The sequence below is a fragment of the Hoplias malabaricus genome, chromosome 15 (assembly GCF_029633855.1).
Source record: "Hoplias malabaricus isolate fHopMal1 chromosome 15, fHopMal1.hap1, whole genome shotgun sequence".
Classification (NCBI taxonomy): Eukaryota; Metazoa; Chordata; class Actinopteri; order Characiformes; family Erythrinidae; genus Hoplias; species Hoplias malabaricus.
The window spans coordinates 5908086-5925096 of NC_089814.1; the positions used below are offsets into that span (position 1 = coordinate 5908086).

General features: G+C 39.7%; 1 protein-coding gene across 2 annotated transcripts in view; it reads right to left on the bottom strand.

The window, feature by feature from the left end:
- Positions 1 to 12724: 12724 nt before the first annotated feature.
- LOC136668387 (potassium/sodium hyperpolarization-activated cyclic nucleotide-gated channel 1) overlaps positions 12725 to 17011 on the bottom strand; it is a 165625-nt gene continuing 161338 nt past the window's right edge. The window contains exon 8 of one of the 2 annotated variants that reach the window (XM_066645879.1): positions 12725 to 13784. In XM_066645879.1, the coding sequence (XP_066501976.1) occupies positions 12739 to 13784 (1046 nt within the window). In that variant the 3' untranslated portion in view covers positions 12725 to 12738. The remainder of the gene's footprint in view (positions 13785 to 17011) is intronic. The other variant, XM_066645880.1, reaches the window with a different exon arrangement.

The window sequence follows — 17011 nt, forward strand, 5'->3', positions numbered from 1 at the left end:
ACACACAGAGTGTACTTCAGTCTCAGCTGATCTGTATGGATACAGGGCAGTAGAGCCAGTTTGGGAATGTGCCCAGAGGATGGGAAATGGACACTGAGCCACAGGCCTTGTCCAAAGACACACTTTTAGCATCTGAACTGGCATTGCAGAGGAGTGTGGTGTTTATTTTTTGAGGAAGTGCTCCATTCTCTGAGGGAGAGCCAGGGAATTACATTCATTAACCTTTCATTCAGTTGGAACAGCACCACAGACCACTAACTTCTGTAATGGACCTTCATAAATAGCTGAATGGGCAAAAGGAAAAAGCAGAAATGGAGAAGTTTAGAGGTAGTAATAAAATAAAATACTTTTACGGTCCTATAGATTCCTATAAATCCGTTCACACCAAGACAGGACTGTTGTTGGTGTGTTTAGAAGACTTGCTGTTTAGTATCTCTTAGTTTTAATTATTTAAAGACCACAAATCCTAGCCCTTTTGTTCTATATTCACTGTCAGAAACAGAACGTTGTATCCAAGGTCATAACTTTAGGATGTAGGATATTGATTATACGCTTCCTCTGAAACGTCAGGTGATTTCTGTGCACTAAAGGAGAACACAAGCTGCCTACATCAGGAGTCGGACTCACTGTTTGCTGATAACAGTCAGTGCTTGGAGCACTGTGCCATGCTGGAGCCCTCATAGTATCTACGTAACAGACCTTAAATCCCCCAAAATGCACCAGGAGCATTAGAAAGGAACAGTTAATCTAATCTGTGTGTGTGAGAGCGAAAGGGGGAGATACAGTAAGGTCGCCTACCATTTAATGTTGATGTGCCACTGTGTCTTTCTCTCCCGCTCTCTATTAAAGTATCGATGTGTATTTAATGAGAGGGTGAATCTATGAGATGCAATTCCATCTGCAGAGGTGACTCCAGTTTCTAATTGAGTTTCCTCACTCAGTTCACACATCACCGCTATCGCCTCTGTTACAAAACAATACAATTAGATTAGTCATTTGACAAAACAAGGTCAACCTGCTGACCCACACTCAACCTTTAGCAGCTGTATTAAACACCTTTCATTCAGACCGGCTTATCAGATTTGCATATCCATACACAGGAGCCCAGGCCAGAAGTGTATTTGCATATATTCAATGAAATGTTGTTAATTCAGCAATAACAATTACAGCAATCTGGAAAGAGCAATGTATATATTTCAGAGTGGAGGAGTTGCATTAAGAAGGACATGATAATGAGGATTTTATTTTCATTGTCGGTGTGTGTGAGGACGGAACAGTGGTGCAGCAGGTGGTGTCGCAGTCACACAGCTCCAGGGACCTGGAGGTTGTGGGTTCGAGTCCCACTCCGGGTGACTGTCTGTGAGGAGTTGGTGTGTTCTCCCTGTGTCTGCGTGGGTTTCCTCCGGGTGACTGTCTTTGAGGAGTGTGGTGTGTTCTCCCTGTGTCTGCGTGGGTTTCCTCCGGGTGACTGTCTGTGAGGAGTGTGGTGTGTTCTCCCTGTGTCTGCGTGGGTTTCCTCCGGGTGACTGTCTGTGAGGAGTGTGGTGTGTTCTCCCTGTGTCTGCGTGGGTTTCCTCCGGGTGACTGTCTGTGAGGAGTGTGGTGTGTTCTCTCTGTGTCTGCGTGGGTTTCCTCCGGGTGACTGTCTTTGAGGAGTGTGGTGTGTTCTCCCTGTGTCTGCGTGGGTTTCCTCCGGGTGCTCCGGTTTCCTCCAATGATCCAAAAACACATTTGTAGGTGGATTGGTGACTATAGATTTGTTGCCCTGTGAAGGACTGGTGCTCCCTCCAGGGTGTGTTCCGGTCTTACGCCAAGTGATTCTGGGTAGGCTAACCAATTCTGGTTAAGCAGTTTCAGGACATCCAGACTCTTTAAAAAATGAAGAGGTTTCACAACATGGATGCATAACTGAATGAACTATTTACACTTTAAAAGGCCTATTGTAATACACAATGATTGTTTAAATCCATTCAACCTCTTCAAAATTACGTAGAACATATACATAATAACACAGTGAAAACGTGTTTTATGTTTGAATCCTAAGCATCAGACCAGTCTCTAATATCACACTAAGTCCGTTTGTGTCTCCTGATCAAAAATATATTAAATCTCATAAGTTTGGAAAAATGAATAAATGTCATAACCAACATTTGGCTGAATTTGTGAAGAGATATTATGGATCTCATCTTCATTTGGCAAGTGTTCAAGTAGCAGAGCCATCTGCTTGCTGTCTCGTTTTGCTGACATCAAGCCTGATGACCCGTTACACAAGCACATCCCTCATTATTACTTACCGAGATGTCAGACTGTGGGCTTTAGGTCCAAATCAGGGTGGAAATAAACACTTTTCACTGTTTGGCCTCATGGACTGGGGTTTCGGGATGTTTTACACGCGAGGGCCCATATCACATCAAAAGGGCGTTCTATGTAGTGAGCAAACATTAGTTTCAGAACATGACATTTGTGACATACTCTGTTAACTCAATATAGAGAATATGTCCAATTTATTTAGGATTTAAAATGTCTGTGATATCACTTATCAGTTTCACCATTTCAAATATTGGATTTTGTACTATATTCATTTAAATATAGGGTTTAAATCATTTAAACATCATTACATTCTGTTTACGTGAATGGGATTTGTATATCAGCCTCTTTTCAGTCTACGGCACTTTAGTCCCGTCCATTTATGTTGAAGTTTTAAGGCGTTTCAGCCAGAGCTGCTAATAAATGAAGACACAATTGAAGGCAGATTCTCAAGACAGGGCTCTTTTACAAATCATTAATTTAAATGTGGGAAATATTCTAAGTAAAAGAAGAAGACATTAAATAAATGTGAAGTGAAAGCCCTATTGGGACATACGTTACATTTATAAGGCTACATTGCTCTCTACATAGCGTGTATGTTAAGGGTTATGTAGGGGTCATGTAGCCTTACAAATGCTGCAGTTTGGTAAATTATGACCACAAAGTTGCAAAAATCCAAGCTTCTGACCCACATTTTCCCAGTTCACTTCTGCTCAATCTTAGCAACTTCTGAGCAAATGAACAATGCTAATGCTAATGTGTGTCATCGATTTTCAACATTTACCAAGCTGTTTCCTGTATGTCTTTGAAAATAATATCATATGTAAAATCAACAGCACTTTGACCCCTGCCACTACAGGTGTTACTTTCTTTACCTTCTTGACCATCCATCCTTTAATGAGCAAATTGTACCTGTTTTTCTGCTTAAACAAAGGATTAGTCACCTTTCATTGCTGATATCATTGATTCTTCTAGGGCTGGTGTCACAGAAGGTATGAAAATGCAGACTAGTCTAGGACTAGGCTTAGTCCCTGTTTTGTTCTTTGGAACCCCTCCAGACCACCTTAACTCAAGCATGTCAGCTCTTAATCTTAACTGGCTTCTGGTAGAGTACTGCATATACTTAAAAATCTAAATCTCTCAGCAATCTTGCAAGTTCTTGTATGTCCAATTTTATTCTTCCCTGTATAGCCACTTGTGCTCTCAGGTCTTCTTCAGCTGCACTCCTCTCTGTTCCTTCATCTGACCTTCATAGCTTTGTCAGTCAAGCATTTTCCAGATTTGCTCTAGGTCTCTGGAAGTCCTACAATCTAATTCTCTTTCCATGTTGAAATCCAATCTTCAAATATATCTCTTTCCTTGGCCCGTGACCTTCCTCAGCACTAATTTTATCTCTGAATCCCATGTTATGTTCCTTCCATGTTATTTTTGATATTGTCCACCCCTGTATTTTTGTGCTTATTTGATTGACTTCTGATGACCTGTGTTCTGTGTAATATCAGCTCTACATGTCTTTTTTTTTTCTAGAAAAGCACTATATGAATACCACATTTGTTCATTTTCTTTAACTGCGGTGGGTCTGGAGACTATTTGGAATCATTGGGTGCAAGGCAGTGACCAACCCTTTCCAGCATCCTGCATCATACCCTCACCCATTCGCTCACACACACACACAAGTGGGCAATTTCACGCTGTACATGCACATATCAGCATTTCATTTTGGGTTGTGAGAAGAAACAGGAGCACACACACAGGCATGAACAGAACACATTATTATTATTATTATTACTATTATTACTATTACTACTTTTACTACTGTTATGTGAAATTATCCATTCTTTCAATCATTCATTCAATTTCATCCTGAGCATGGTCGTGGTGTTTCTGGTGCCTCCCCGGCTTGGGGAGACCCAAGGAGAACACATCAGACACTTGGCGAGGGTCAAACCCAGGACACTCAGACCCTCACACCACCTCCCGCACCACTGTAGCAGAATATGTTTATGTAAAAATGAATTGTTAGTTCTTAAAGTCGAAAGCTCATTGAAATACATTTTATTATTTCTGACCTCAGTGAAATGAAGAGCAGGACAGGAATCAGAGGAATCTCAGACCGAATGTAGAGTATGAAAACAGGAAGGCAGATCTTGCTGTAGTTGCACTTCAGGAGTGAGAGGAATCTTAGCTGAGCCGATGTAACTGAAACGGCTCGGAGGCAGCTGTATCAGCTCACACTCGGAAGGTCAGATTGTTTTATATAAAAAGGCAGAAGGTAATAATGTTTCAGTGGAATCATGTGCCTCAGATGGATTTCCAACAGAAATTAGCTGTGGTAATATTTATGCTTTTTTTTTGTCCAGAAAACAGGACGGACACCTTAGCTGTAAAACAGTAATAAAACCCAAACATTTAAGATATAAATAAAACGCAAGGTTGAAATATAAGATTCTTGGAGTTAGTAAATTAATACAATTCTGTATAATTTATTTACGGCAAAGAAATATTCATTTGACCAGATACACTGTCACATTAATTATGTGTCCAGAGACTCCAGAAATTATTATTCAACTCCCAGTGATTATTTGTGTTGCTAAGGTATATTTAACTACATTAGAATGGGATTTATTCTGCTCCTTTACAAGTTGGATACTAAGAGTATTCTCATCTAATAGCTTCTGGTGCTCACGTAAAAGTATGTGGTACTGATGCTTACCTAATAGTATCTGATCCCCTACTTCAAAATATCTGGACCTCATTGAATGGTATTTGGTGCTCACCTGATACACACAACCTAAGCTTTGAAATTCCCACTACTGCTGACTGTGTGAAAGCATATGTGGTGAATCTATGAAGATCTTAACAGGTCTTACAACCAGAATAGCGCTACCCGATTTTGAATGTGTGTGTAAGAAAGGCTTTGTGGAATGTGTCTCTGACCGTATTTGTTTACTCGTTTACATGAGTATAAGCAGATTTGTATGGGTGTCATCTGGGCTTTTCTCTGCATTCAGAATAAAGGCAACACTCTCAGTCATGTGGATTTGTGAAAGCAGCACTTTACACAGGGCTTTAATATTTAATGGAGATCCATGCATCCAACCAGGGGAAAGATTCTCCCAATATGGCTGACCTTAGATTGACCTGTAAGCTGTGAAGCTGGAGATTTAACTCACATGTCCAATTACCTCCCGGCTCCTCCACGTCTGTTATGATTCTCCTGAATGTATGCGCAGAAATAAGCCTGCAAATCTACCACCAGAGCGTCCACATAAACATGGCATTGCAGTTTCAGACACTTTTTAATGCAAGGTAAGGTCTGATGGCATGCAGTCAATGTACATAACGGTGACTCTGCAGTGACCCTCTTTCATAGTAACTGCAAACAAACTGACTATCATGATATTTCATGAGAAATAGACCAATATACACAGTCCAGAAATTAAAATCTTGCCTGGTTCTTTCTTGCGATATTTTGGAAGCCCCTAAATATGTCATTAATGTAAAATACTGTGTGTACAACAGCTGAAAATATTAGTCACTGACCACATGGATTATTCAGAACCAAACATTCATGAAACATTTCAGCAAACCATGCCACAAGCTCATCAGATCTCATCTGTTCTGTACTTCTGATTAGTGCTGCGACTCTTTAATGATTTAAGATATACATTATCTTTTAAGATTTGACATTATCTAATGGATATTGATAGTAGCAATGCTGCCATGCCAAGCATTTATTTAATAAGCCAGTGTCCCTCAAACATGTTGAAATATTTATGCGCTGAGCGTACTGGTACTCCTGTCTCATCTTTCATTTTCAAACATATTTTCAACCTCACTTTAGACCCCTCAATAACAAGATGTTCACTGTATTAGGTGCACAGTAACAGTAAAAATAAGTGTCTCATATCTTGACATTAACCAAAAACATTAACAAAGCACACTGTATAATGTATATAATATATAATATATAATGTGTCATATCTTTTACACAACTCAAATTTGATTTACTGTGTATCCGGGGTTTGGTTTTGTTGAAATGAATTCAGAAACTACACAGATTTACTTTGTTGTACTTGCTGGACGACAAAGGATATGTTGATTAGTAATTAGATTAGAGTGTCAGCATTCAAACTTTTGTACAAGGCAGTGTCTGACTCTTCATAAAGTTCTTATTGTTCTGTTGTGTAACAGGACCTTGGGCCTGTTCATTAAATCCCTGTTGGGACTTATGCGACAAACAGAAGAACCTCTATCCCGTACCCCCTTGCCTACTTGTAAATTCATATGAATTCATGTGTCTGTCAATAATGCCTCAGGATCATACCCAGCTTCTCTGCTCCTGTTTGTTATGAGTCAGTCAATATAACCCCTAGGGCTGTCCTGAATACCATTTTTAGGAGCTTCAGTTGCATAATTTGGTGAATATTCGAATGTTCTATCTATGTGTGTGTGTTGTGTGGGTTTTTGTCATTAAGAAAATCTACGTCCGATGCCTACTTTATCACCCAGAGGCTCTTTTTCCCAATATTTGTTAAGCGCTGTAGAGCGGTTATCTCAAAATTAAAAAAACGAATACCTACCCAACAAACGATTATCGGAAAAGACGAATATTCAATGCCTCTGGTGAGAGGAGTGATAATGTACACTTAAGGAGTGAGCCCAGCACGTTTTATAGAGTTCTTTAAAGCTCTGTAAAAGAATCTTAAAAGTATTAACGGCTGAGTACTCGGGGGACCCAACTTTACAGGGGTCTTCTAAGTAGGCATCCTCCTCCATTTCCTAATCCGCACTGACATGATTTTTGACTGATTTCATTTTGCGGCAGACACTGCTGAAAGTCCTACTCTTTTTAGCGTGAGTGTGTGTAATTTATCTGACGTTATTTATGATTTCCCAACCATTATTGTATATTATTCTTTTGTCCTGAGGATAAAAACACACGTTGGTACGTGGATTGGCTACTCAAAAGTGTCCATAGGTGTGGGTGTGTGTGTGTTGCCTCGTGAAGGTCTAGCGCCCCCTCCAGGGTGTATTCCTGCCTTGTGCCCACTGATTCCGGATGGGCTCTGGACCCACCGTAACCCTGAACTGGATAAGGGTTACAGATAATGAATGAATGAAAGTTCCGAGGATGAAGAGAATGATTACTGTTTCCTAATCAGTTTGGACTTTCCCTCATATACTGGCTCTGTATAAATTGTGTGTGTATGATTGACACATCAGTATCAGAACTCTGTAGTAACTCTGGATTTACAATTTTTAAAAATGCAATAAAAACATGAAATCAGTCCAAACACAAATAAAGAAATAAATACAGACACAGTGATAAATGGCAATATTTTTTTATTTTTTCTCTATATTTTAAAGGTTTATTATTTACAAACAAACAAACAAACAAACAAACAAAAAAAAAATCAAAATTTTTGACAAACACCGTTTGTCTGCATAAAGTTGTAAGAAAGTATACATATCTTTCCAGATCAGGTAACCCATTACTTTCTCATTTTCTGTATTATTATTATTATTATTATTATTTACTATATATTTCCTGTTTATTTTTTTTATTATTTTTTTTTAAACCAAGCCTTGGTTTACATGTATGAGCACGAGAAACAGATCAACTGATTTTAACAGGAGCTTGCAATTTGTTTTCCCTTCTCTCCGTCAAGCAGAGTACAGGTAAACACAACTTTTTTTTATTATTCCCTTTTATTCAAAGCATTATTTCTTTGATCTCTTCTGCATCCTGCATCTTTTTAATGTCATTCACACAAAACAAAAAAGCAAGGGTAAACAAACCAACAGAAAATAAAATACAAATACATGTGCTGGTTTCTTTAATGCCTCCATAGCGAATGACCGCAAACTCGTACTGAGCACTGTGTGAGTGTCCCTCCCTCCAGAAAGCGAGCTGAGTTTAGAGCTGAGAGCAAAAAAGCACATTGAAATCAGGAAGCGTTTCCTTCCGAAGGCAAGTACAGTATCAAAAATAGCAGAGATCTGCTGACCATCGTAACTGTATACGAGACTCTATACACTATGGCATAGCAAGAGATAAGCACTATGTTGGAACTGAAAACACAGCTAACTCTCTGACCCCAAATAAAAAGGGGCACGAATATTAGGCCTAGTCTTCCAAATATGGATTAAGCCTAGACTGGAACTTAACTGCAGTGCCAATCTCCACAGGAAATTCACTGTAGTATAAGATTAAGCTTAATCTGGATTTGGAAAACTGGCTTTTTAGAGTTTGCGTCACATATCCATAGTACCTTATCTACTCAATGGAAAAGCAGAGCCATATGTCTGCATCAAACAGACTTCTCTCACTCTCTCTCTATTTATTATCAGAAAGTGCAATTCAAACAAGTTTCTCAGAAGATTTAACTTTGGCCAGTTTTGCTCCAAACAACAACATATCAAACCAAACATCATCATCATCATCAACATCAGTGGCTACAAAGAAAGTTACAAAGGTGCTCTGGATTTTCCTACAACGTCTGGTGAATGCATCCAGTCATTTCACATTTGTAGTTCATTTCCAGTTCATGTGGTTTGTCGAATGCCTTACTGGAGCTTGGTTGAGTTTTAACAGTGGAGGATCTTTAATGTAAATGATTAATACTGGCGACAGTATTTTAATCCAAAAGCCTTATCTCAGGATATCAAGAAATCTTGCCAGACGCAATGAAATTGGCAGTAGTTCTGCTGAAAAATATCTTTTGAAAATAACGTCGGGAATTATATTTTCACGTTCTCCCCTGTAAGAAATCATAGCTTTTTACCATCAGACCGTAATAAGAGACGTAAATATATGTCTAAGACTATTTAAAGTGGTAAATATGATATTTTCAGTTGTTACATATAAAATACACCAACTTCTTGCAGGCGATGACATTTAACTCTTGGCTATGTTTGGGAATTTGGAGAAAGGACAGAAGCTTTATATTGCAATAGCATGCCAGTTATATTGCTGTTATATCCCTAAACCCCACTGATAAAACTAGTCCAGATCCAATAGGGCTTGATTTTAAACTGATCATACTTGTGGCCATCTAAACCACAGGTCCCACCATTCCTCTCACACTGATGCATTTGGCCATCATCTTCATCACTAGCATTATCTTCAGAAAAAGCAGAACAAGTACACACTCAACTACACGCATGCACCGCCGCATGCGCACGCACAACCCTCGCTCCAAAAGAACAAAAGTATCAACAAAGAAAGAAAAAACAAACAGGGTGAAATATGGCTATAGTTTAGGCACAAATACTTAAGAATGTCCTTCTGTGAAAAGTTCAATGCTTCTGATACACACAGATAACGTCTAGGCAGACAATGAAAAGAATCAAACAGAAATGAATCAGTCTCATAATACATTTAAAACGTCAACATTTTTAAATAGTATCTCTTTTAAGTATTTGTGACAATGCATGCTTGTATGAGGAGGTGGCTGGGGTTTGTATTACTACAGTATTGACGCAGGTAGGGTTCTGAAGTACCGCGGTTTTATTAAGTTGAATCCAAAGGGCTTGAAACTCTGATCAGTTGCGGGTCTGAAATGCCAGAATGGACAAATTTTAACTAATTTCTTTACCAACAGACTTATGCCGCAGTCACATTAGTGATTTTGATGTGCAGTTTACTTCTGGTGCTGGGCGTGATTGTGAATAGCAGCACAACATTTTAAAATGGAGGAAACACCAAAACCGAGGACTTTTCTCAAGATGAACTCCAATAGTTGCTTAAAAAAGGCTGGTCCCAGGATTTGTATAATGTGCATGTAATTCAGCTCGCCCTTCGTAGATAAACATGGGAATTGGTAACACCTACCTACATAACCTAACCCTGACCATAACTAGAATCCAAATCATTACCCTATCTATATTTCTAAGCCAAACTCCCCAACGTTCTTTCTGTAGTTGTTCTTCAGGTACAGAACAGACAGTTCGCATGGATTTGGCGCCACCAGTGGATTGGAGCTCACTTAGGTATCGTTGATGAGTCTGTATGTAACATGAACTTCAAAAGTGTAGTGGGACTGCAGCTTCAATGATTAAGTTCCAACATCCTCCACTTTCTGAAAATGGCTTACCACCAGGTTTACGTGAGCACCAAGTATTTAAGTGCAGATACAAACTTTATGAAGAGGACTGAGAGAACTGTAAACCATTTATAACTGTAGCAGACTTTATCTATCAGAGTCTCAAGCCTTGTGGAGGATGAATTCATTCACACACGCACACACACTCACACAAACACATACAGAAGAGAGAAACCTTAATGCAAAACAGCTTTAGATTTTACCCCTTAGATATCAAACCAGAGTCCAGATTTCTGCTGATACATTTCATTTGACAACAGAAAGACTCCTACTGTAGATCCTGACGGCTCAAAAACAACAACAACGAGGACAAGAACAACAACAACAGATCCATATACAGTGCAAGTAATACCAGTTTGGACATTTCATTCTGTGTTCACAGTGCCAGCAGCGTGGCTGAGATGGATTCGTCTGTCCGTTCATTCTCTACAAGAAAAATGATTATGCGATCTCAGGAAAATGCTGAAATGGTTGATGCTGGTTCTTGTAAACTGTACATAGATGAGTAAGTTATGTAAAACTGATAAATGATATGGTTCAAAAAAGGCAAAGAGAGGGCATAGTTAAAAGGTGTAGAGGCTTCTCTTACACAGAGTAATGCAAATCAAAGAAACAAAAAAGAAAGATGATTATGTTCGGGCGTTACTGCATAGCAATGTGTGTCATCTGCTCAAGCATAATACTGACCTCAACAGAAAAATCTCAACAAAGCAAACGATTATTTACTGAGTGGGTGCACTCTTCAACTTTGTGCGTTTAACAGTAATGATCTTATTGTACAGGTTTATTGACGATGCTTTTCAGGGTGTTACATTTATGTAAGTATAAGGGGCCATTTAAGAATAAATCCATGAAATACATGTGTATTTCCAACACACTTTTCCTCCATCACTGTCCAAATGGATGTGATGCGTCTTGATCCAGATCACTACTATCACAATAATTCCAATTATTTTTATCCTCACACCAGGGTCAACAATTTTAATATATAGTTATTTATTTAGAAATATTTATCCTGTACTAACTACAGTATTATGCCATTATTTGCATTAAGGTTTGCTTATCTCTAATGATTATGATCGGTTGTGATTTTCGTCACTTATTTTTGTACATTGTGTATATATATATATATAAATATATATATATATTTAAATAGGTGATATCCAGGCTTCAGACAGAAGAAGTAAGACATTGCCATGATTGAGAATGCACCACACATTATTCTGTAAATACTAGATCTACAAAACTATTTACAACACACATATAGTTTGTCATTATATCACAGTCTATTGCATAATGGTGATAATCTTTAGTTTATAAATATTATAAATGTACACAGAGTCATTAACGACATTTCATTGTGACCACCTCAGTAAGAAATCAGGAGTAGAAAATAACATCATCCAATATGATATCCAACTGCAGCCATGCTCACTTGTTAAAAACAATAAAGCAAAAAAAAAATAAAATAAAATAAAATAAAACCAACAAATAAACAACAAACAAAAAAGCAGCGAATGCAAGATTTATTCCCTTTGGACCCATAACACTGCCTCGGTCTTAACACTACACCATTTACTAGACTTCCAAAAGTATTGCAGAGTGTAACTCCTCCTACACCCACATTAACCCGCGTTATTGCCGATATTGAGGTTCTCTGAACCTTTCCCAAATACTTGGGTTCCACTGGTGTTCTGGTATTATGTTTATAAATGTGCTTTTTGGGATTTTTCTGTTTTGTTTATATATGCATGTTTTTTTTTTTCTTTTTTTTTATCCAGTATTGTTCGCGTGTAGGTTTTCCACAGTGATGCCAAAAGCTGCTGACTGCTGGACTTGATTTATCATCTCTGAGTAAAAAATAAATAAAAAACAAAAACAAAAACAAAAAAAAACAAGTCACTGTCCAGTTTCATGTTGCTTTCCAGTTACAATACAAAATGGGGAAACCAAAACCAAGAAAGGAAAATAAAGAAAAAAATCCTCTTTGATGTTCATTCGTAATATATATAATTAGTAGAAAGGAAGACTTGCATTTATACTACTTTATCTGTCTTTTTCATTTAGTCAATGCCAAGTATTCTAGTTGGATTTACACATATATATTTGTATAATATACATTCTTAAGTTGAATGGGAAATGTCTAAAATATAATACAAGGGTAGTCTGTACAGGATAATCTATGAGGTTATCTTTTATAGAGGAGTCGGAGGAAAACAAAAATATGTCTCTTTTATTCCCATCTTCTCCATAAAAATGAAGCTTTAAATCTTTAAAAAACAAAATAAATTAAGAAGGGACAAAAAAAAAGGGGGGAATGGGATCATAAATTTGATGCAAATCGCATCTTGTCTTGTTCAGTCTCTGTAGTGCTCGAGACTGCAGATTCTCTTCTGGAGCCCATAGGATCCCGGTGCTGGACAGTAGAGGGCGCCGCACGCACTGGTGGCAATGCTCCTGATGACATCTGGCGGAAGAGCGCCACCCTCTGGGGGACAGTGGTGCGAATGCCGCTTTGCTGGGGGGTCTGGGCTTGAGCCTGGACTTGGCCCTGAACTTGAGCTTGGGTCTGGGCTTGGGCTGCACCTGCAGGGAGCTGAATGGAGGCCAGGGATTCGCCGGAAGCTGGGTGCGGCCGGATGGCTAGCGAGGTTTCATGGGGCAAAGATGGCTGGGAGGCTGATAGGTGGCGAATGTCCCGGCTAAGGCTTCCAGACTGGAGCGCCTGTGTGCTTTTGTGGACTTCGCTTCTTTGGGGAGAAGCCTGTTGAGGCTGAGGCTGCTGGGTTGGAGGCTGCTGCTGCTGTTGTTGTTGCTGTGTTGCTAAGGGCTGCTGGGGAATGGGTGGCTGCACCAGGGAAAGCTGCGAGGCGGTGGGTGATCCGTACTGGAATGTTCGGCCAGCCAAAGGCGTCTGGACGGGAGGGCTGCAAACGGCTGCTGTGAATGAGCAAGGCGACATGATGCCGCTTGGCTGCTGCTGCAAGGGTGTAGGAGGGTTGGGGGAGGAGGTGGCCAGGTTTCCAGGTGGAACACCAGACACAGAGAAAGCCACACCCTGAGCAATGCGGGCAGCTGGAGTGATGGACGCGGCGGTGCTGTACGTCATTTGGGCAGACTGCTGAAGCTGACTGTTAGCGAAGTTAGCGATGTTAGCAGCGAATGGTGGCTGTGCGGGAGAGTTAATGATGGAGTTTCCAGATATCGGTGTCGAGTTGGCACCCGTTACCGACTGCTTCCTGTCCACCATCATGACCATCTCCCGGTCCTGCCGGATGATCTGCTTCAGCAGCTCGTTCTCCTGCGTATTGAACACGCCCGCGTTCAGGTCCTTCTGAAACTTCTGCAGCAGCAGAGAGTTCTTCTTCCCTGTAAACAGCCAATCCCAGAGATAAGAAACCAAACTTCAGCTGTGGACACATTAAACACCATCAAAAAGTGTTCTAAAGCATCACAGGTTATGAAGTAATGGGAGAACAGTGTAGACAGAATGGAGACACAAAAACAGTGTGAAGGGGAAGCTAGTCACTAGCAATAACGTGCTAAAGTAGGATCTAAAAAGCACATTTCTCAGCTACACAGTGGCACAATGAGAATGAATCTCATCTATGAAGGACTAAGCACTAAGACATTTATAAAAACACACACAACAAACACCGTAGAAGTATCTCACTGATCCAACTACGCTAAAAATGCTAAGCTCAACTAATTGAATGTTTTGGGTCCTTTTTAGCCCTTGCTTGGTTAACAAACTTGGCTGGCAGTGAAAATGTGATCTAATGCTGAATTCATACATCAGTCGGCTCTATGTTCCTTGTCAATACAAGAGTAGTCAACGTGGCCGTTTTAAGGCCATTAGGGTGGACAGTTCAAGCAAATGACACAGCCATTAAGCAATGAAAAACACAACAGACAGATCCTTTAATCAGCTGTTCACGTCATTTAGATTAAACCTTTAATACGAAGAAAAACCTTTTATTTTATTAGAAGTAAGGTACTTTTCTAATATCATTCTTGGAGGAAAAGACAACCAAGGACCTAATGATTCCATCAATGTAGGGTTAGATTACTTTTGCCCTGTCAGGATAGGTGGACCCTTCCTCAGCTCAGAGGCTCTAGCGGGCTAAAGTCATGTCCAGACTTATCTTATTCTGTCTGCGGCAGTAGGGATGAACCACCGGGGAAATCAATTCAGAGACAAGCATCGATCAGCTAATTCTTGTAAGGAGAGGTATAGGACCTGATTGACAATGGGCAGGTTGAGAGATGTGTGATTCAGCTGCAGTGTGTTACACTGATTCACTCCTTTTTCAATAACAGAACCTCTAAGAGGTGTTGCCTTAGGGCAACTTGTCTTGGGATTGATTGGCTGATTGCTTTCTGGCTTGTTTCATTAACCCTTTAAACTGTAGAGGGAGCATTAGGGTTAAGGTTAAAGAAAAGGTGAACAGTTGAATAGTGAATTTTAGTTAATAGTGAGTTGTTAAGTTAAATATTAATTGACCCTGTAAAATTTGAGATTATTTTTCAGATATCAATCCTAAAACTAGCTCTGGTGCTCCTCCCCCTGTATTCTATTCTGTCTTTCAATTGTCAGGACCACCAAAGAGAAAGTATTATTTGGTTGGTTTATATTTTGGGATGTTGGAATATTCTCAAACACTGATGGGGTTACTTCCAGTTTTTCCGGGGCTGAGGAACGCTTGTTTGAAGCAGCCGAAAAACATTGTCTTGTCAGAGAGAACAACTGAGTGAGGCACTGAAGGCAAAGCTTTCCTTCAACAAACTCTTCTGTTGATGGATCCGCACCGCATATAATATAAGCTAATAAAAATAGTTGAAAATATTATTGAGATCATGTACCAACAATATAAAAAAGTGACATTCAAGATATTTGTCAAAAATCCGTTTTTATAAAATTTGAAGGATGTTTCCTCATCGTTTGCTGCTCTCCAGTCTGTTTGTGCTTAAAACTGGACTAATGTGTTTTGTGAAGCCCCAGTGTCTGTAAATGGGTAAAAAAAAAACCTAAGTGTCTCAGTCCTGTATGCTAGGTTTCTCTTTCTCAAACTTCATCTGGAGCTTTTAGACAACTCCATAGCTTGAAAAGCATGAACCGAGATGAGGATATCGCTCTATTCCTGCCCCATAGTTAGGTAACGTTGACTTATCTTTTCTGTATCAAATTACTTTAGGTGGAAATGCCTTCAAACCCAGGAGACAGCTAACTGCATTACCTAAAGGTCCTGTGGTAATTTGAACAGTGAATAAAAACTTACAGACAAGTTAAACTTCATGTACAAACAACATTGTTGTTTTTTTACATTAAAAGATGGCGCTTCTGAACGTAAACAAACCAGAGAACAGCGTAATTTAAATTGATCAGATTTTCCAAATCAAAATGCAGCTTTAAAATCTAAGCATCTTTAAAAAAAAAATGTAGTCTATTAAATTACCTTTGTCCCCCTTTAAAACATCCGTAACGAACATAAAAATGTCCAAAATGCCATGGAAAAAGCTATCAATATCCCATATTCCTGAAATAGCACTCTGCATTATGTCAGCTGTTGGTCAGAAAAGAAGCAGAGGGACGTGTTCAGTGTGAACAGAGGAAGCTCCAGGGTTTAAATGGCAGCAGGCTGACAGAAACGTTTATCCAGCGGGACACAAATTACCGTGAACAGCTTCTCAAGGAGGACACCAGTGTCCCTGGGGACATCAGGAGTTCTTGGAAACCAGACGTGTCCTTGCATACCCAAACACACACACCGGATTGAGCTCTCTGTATTGATCCGCACGGGGCAGTGAACGAGGGGCTGAACTCTGTTAAGGTGGCAGTCAGTGTTCATATCCGCTTTGGCAGGTGAGAGACTGGCAATTGATTACACCCTGACTTTTTTCACTTTGGCTTTTCACACGTTCATTTCGGCCTGGCAGTAGGCCTGATGCGTGATTTTATTGTTGCACAGAGGGATTGATTGGGTCAAAAATACTGACAACAACTAGATGCTTCTCCAAAACACACTCACTAATTACTACTGCTACAACAACGTCCACAGTATGTGTATAGACTTACATGATGTTTACAAAAATGTGTGGAGGGATGGTGAACTCTGTGGACAAGGAGTTCAACAGAAACATGTTATTGAGGTGGTTAGTGTTGTTAGGGGACATGAGGGGTTAAGGGGAAGGGCTGAGAATTCCCTTGTTCTTTCTAAACCAACAATGGTCCAGTCTCCTGTAACATAGTACACCTGATCAACATCTTCTGTGGGACATTATCAGTTGGGGGATTTCGCATTTCCATGTTAGTCAACTACTCTTAGCTTTAACATCATTAACAGAGGTACAGTGACCTGAATCTTTATGTTGCACTGAATCACAACAGACCAGGCACAGAAACAAACAGAAATATTAGACACTCTGAACATCGCTGGAGACTCCACAGTGATCCAAGAACAAAAACACAGCTTTGGATTAGGACATCATTCAGAAGGCCATGGTACACTGACCCCAAAAGTCATGCTGGTTCTAGAATATTTTTAGCATTCTACAGTGTTTTCACAGTTTACACGGTTTTAGACAATTAACCATCA